At 56.1% G+C, this 4,446-nt stretch overlaps 1 protein-coding gene across 1 annotated transcript; it reads right to left on the bottom strand.

Moving 5' to 3' along the window:
• Positions 1-654: 654 nt before the first annotated feature.
• On the bottom strand, positions 655-2,968 carry LOC309572967 (uncharacterized protein; the record flags this gene model as incomplete). The annotated part of the gene is made up of 4 exons (XM_082281533.1): positions 655-1,926; positions 2,038-2,292; positions 2,775-2,816; positions 2,915-2,968. The coding sequence occupies 4 exons, from the start codon at positions 2,966-2,968 to the stop codon at positions 655-657; spliced, it is 1,623 nt and encodes a 540-aa protein (XP_082137659.1).
• Between the last annotated feature and the right edge of the window lie 1,478 nt (positions 2,969-4,446).

Genomic DNA, 4,446 nt, shown 5'->3' with positions numbered 1-4,446 from the left:
CTCAAACCACACTTCAGTCGAGTTTGGTGGCTTTAATGGTGATTAAAGAAATCAACAGGGTACATCTCAGCTTTGAAATACAAGTGCAAAAAGGATACAGTATAATGTTTTCTGTACATTTCTTACAAAATATTAAAAATATTACATACATCCCATCCTGAAGTGGTACTTCACACCCTGCTGCGCCCATGCACCACGTGTGCACACCAGCTGTAGCTTTTCCTTGTTATGTGTGGGACATGGAGTTAATGGAAAGCTCCAGCTGGAGTCTGGGCAGATGTGTTTGGGGCAGTGGTAGGTAAATACAAGGGGTCAACACAGGGACCTTTCTGCCCAGCATGCCTAGAAGTGCCAAGCCACCACTGTGCCCCTGGGGCAAGTGGGCAGCATCACCCTGCTGGCACTCACAGCTCTCAGCTCTCTCCAGTTTGATACAGAAAATGCCTTTTCTCGCTGTGGTTCAGCATTCTCCCTGTGCCTGGCAACACCTACCCCTTCACTCCCTGTGTAGCGTGCCCAGGCCTAGCCCTGGCAAACCTGACTCCATTTTAACCACAGCATCTTCTTGAGAAGAAGTCAACCAGGCTATATGACAAATAAATTAACCCCTCCTCCCCCCACATCCCCCACGCCACTGAGGCCATGGGGCACAGGTCAGTACCCATCCTGGCAGTCATTGTCATCGTAGTCAGCAGCAGGTCTGTGGCGGAGGGCGCCCAGCCGCCGCTTGCGGCCCCCGCTCTCCAGGTTCTGCTGGGAGCTGTCGTCCCCATGGCTGCTGGACTCGTGGGTGGCATCCTCCTGGGAGTGGCTCTCCACATCATCATCATCCTCCTGGGACTCACTGTTGTCACTCTCTGTGGACCTGCTGTCCTCATCTGTGTTGCCCTCTGGGCTGCCGTCATCCTCTGGGGACTCAGGGCTCTCGGCTGATGTGGTCGGCACAGAGTCATTCTCATCCTCCTCCGATTCCTCCACAGTGTCCTCTGTGGACTGGCTCTGGTCATCATCATCTTCCCTGGACCTGCTTGGTTCACCCTCTTCTTCCCTGGACTCACTGTCAGGTGTGGACAGCACACTCCTGTCCTCAGCAGAATCCCAGTCCTCCTGCCCTTCCCAGGTCCAGCTGCTGCTGTGCTCATTCAAGGTTCTCACCACCTCCGGGGACTCCCCTGGCTCTTCATCTGACTGCTCATCAGTGCCCTCCCTGGACTCACTGTCCTCTTTCTCCCTGGAGGGGCTGTCCTCTCCATCCACATCCCCATCCTCCCTGGAGCGGCTGGAGCTTTTCTCCTCTGACTGGCTGTCAACAGGCTCTTCTGACTGACTGTTGTCCTCCACAGAGGGGCTGTCTTCTCCAGAGTCACCATCCTCCACCTCGGGGGACCTGCTGTCACCCTCCTCCCAGCGGTGGGAGCCAGCCCCCTGGGCACTCTCCCAGCTGTTCCCCAGGGCACGGGGGCCAGCATGGCGCATCCTGTAGCTGCTGCCCGGACCGTCAAAGACAGAGGGGTCATCCCCCTGCATGGCTTCATCCTGGAAGTCATAGCTCTCCTCCTCCTGGCTGCTGCTGCTGGCCCCTCCATGCCTGTAGGTGTGCCCAAAGCCGTAGTTCCTGTAGCGCCGGTGGTCTGCCCCGATGCTCTCGCTGCTGCTGCTGCTGCTGCTGCTGCTGCTGTCGCCGTGCCCCCTGCCAGCCCCGGCATCCCCACGGCCAGCATCGTGCTCGTGTTCCCCTGCTCCATCGGCACCAGCCACGTAGGTAGGGCCCTCGCCCCTCTCCTCTTCCCCGTTGGCATCGAAGGTGTCATCCCCACTGTCATCCTCCTCGTCCAGGAACCTGTCGCCGTGGGAGGGAAATCCATTGGCTCTGGTGCCGTAGTGGTCTCCGTTGTCACCATCATCAGTGTCACGTGCATCCGCCTCCTATGGAGGTGACAAACAGAGATGAATGCTAAGCCAAGCACAACCTTGACCAATGCCAGGTTTGGGGCCAGGGAGGCTTTCCTGGCAGAACAAAACACTCCACTCACTCACCAGGAAACCAAGGTCATTCCCATTGTGGGCGCCCATGTCCTTGTGGTCCACCTGGTTCACATGCTGAGCCTGCCCAACTCGGCCTCCCATGTCTTGGCCACTGAGCTCACCCATCTCCTCATTCATGGCATTCCCACCCGTCAGGTCCCTGGCAAGAGCATTTTCGGCTGGCTCTGGACTGGCAGGAGGATGAATGCCATCTCCTCCATCCAGGTGGTTGCCCAGCTTGCTGATATAATCTTCATTTGCGGTATCCTGGAGGCAAAACATGACACAGTGCCTTGGTTTATTAAACACCAACCACAGCACACTTACTGCTGCTGCTGCTGCAGGACCTCACTCCCAAGCCATGCAAGAGCTCAAGCCTTTTTTATTTCTTGCACCTCAACCCTTCAGTTAATTCTGCTGATACAAAATAAAATTGTAGCCACCAACAAAAGGGCAGCCCAGAAAACCCCAAACTGGGATAGTTCAGAGCACAGAAACTCCTTTCGCAGGGCCAACACAGCAGAAGGTGTCAGGTGAACTGGGAGCGTGCTCAGGGAGGCAAGTCAAAACACAGCGAAACCAACCTAGCTTGAAAAGACTGAGCAGAGGGACAAAGCTCAAAGACCCACAGAAGCAGCAGATCCCTCCCAGGCTCCTGGTCCAAGGTTGCCTGTCCAGGGCTGGTTCCCCCTCCCAGACTTGCTCCCTGAGGGGCTGCTACCTGTGGGACAGGGGCACCTGTGGCTTACCTCCTGCAGGGCGCTGGAGTGGGTGGGTTCATGGCCAGGCACCTAAACACATCCAGGAGACATTTGATCAGTGATCAGCGTGCCTTGGCTGGGCAAAACGAACAGGTTTGGGGTGGGAGTGTCAATCCAGGGTTACTTACGGGGTGAGCACAGGCCATGGCCCAGAGAAGCAGCACCAGGAATGCAGCCCTCATGTCAGTCGTGGTCCCTGGGGCTGCAACAAGGAATGAAATATTTGCACACTAGAGCAAAGCATTTGCATGTGCCTCTGGCTGGAACTTGGCCCCAAAAAGCCCTCCCAAATGATACAGCCTTGCCATCCTGGCACAGCACTCAGCCTGGCGTGTCATCAAACAGCCAGGGACTTGTCCTTGTGCCTCCTCCTGTCACCTCCTGTGCAGAAACCTCCCTTTAATTTGGGATTTGAAGTACCTAGCCGTGCGCTGGCAGACTTTTTGTCTAAACATCACTAAAGAGCAGGAAAGCTCTCTTGAATTTCCTGTTCCCATAGTAATGTCACCACCCAGCTGAGCTCAGTGCTTGTGACAGGAGCCTGCACCTCAGATGGGTAGCACTGTGAGAACACGGGCTGCAGAGCTGTACCTCCCACCTGGAGTGGTCCCCACAGCCAGAAAAAATCTTACACCATTCCAAAGTGGAGCATCCCAAAGAGATAACCCCATGGAGAGCTGCACCACCAGAGCCCGCTGGGTCGGCACTCCAGTAGCCCTGCTGCCTGGCAGGCGGATAAAGCAGTGGGGGCTTTCCTCCAGCTCTGCTCTCATTTTCCAAGCATTTTCTTTAACCAGCCCAGCACCTTGTCCCCATGGTACACACTGATCACACTGAACATCACCCTGCACCCAAAACACGATGGAACAAGCACGCTCCTGATTTCTTCCCTGACAAAGCAACACCTGAATCGCAGCTGACAAGTATCCTGCTTTCAGCCAAAACTTGTGAGGAAATCTACAACCCCTGTTCCCAAACGTCACCATTTTCACTCCAGGCAATGCCAGATCAATCCAAAGAAACCAAACCCTTTACCTTAAGGTGCGATGCTAGCCCGTGTCTCCTCTGCTGGGGATGGGATGAGCTGGCTGCCCGTGTTGGGATGCTCCAGGCTGTGTGTCCCCGGGTGGCCGGGCAGACATTTAACCGCTGGCCAGTACCAGCCCCGGGCCGGGGGCAGCCAATGGCACCGCCGGGCAGCGCTGCTGTGCCTGGAGGTGTCACCGGGAACTGGCCTCCCACGCTTCCTCTGGCCTCCGCCAGGACGCTGGCCCTAAAAAAGCTCCTTGTGGTTGCAGGATGACGAGATGGGCTGGCAGTTAATGACCGACTGCTCTGGCCGTCTGTTTTGACAGCTAAATCTATCCCATTCACACACTTCCCGCTGTGACACACACAAACAACTACGGCGTCACCCACGCCGAGCACTGGACCCTATCCCAGGGATGACATCCTCCTAACCCGTGCACTTGGGAGCATTGTTTGCCCTGTGCCATGGGCCAGGGTGCTGAAACCCACAGGGGACCATTTCCCTGCCAGGTCTCAGCCTTGCCCTGTACCTTGAGGCAGGAGCACAAAACCACGCTAGAAAGAGAGGGCTTGTCTTATTTTCATGCCCACACAGGCACCCGTGCCAGGGAGCAGGGAAATACTAAATGGA

This window comes from Coloeus monedula, assembly GCF_965178545.1.
Source record: "Coloeus monedula genome assembly, chromosome: 5".
NCBI classification, from domain to species: domain Eukaryota; kingdom Metazoa; phylum Chordata; class Aves; order Passeriformes; family Corvidae; genus Coloeus; species Coloeus monedula.
Note: the sequence above shows the minus strand (reverse complement) of the source record. Positions and strands in the feature narration are given on the sequence as shown.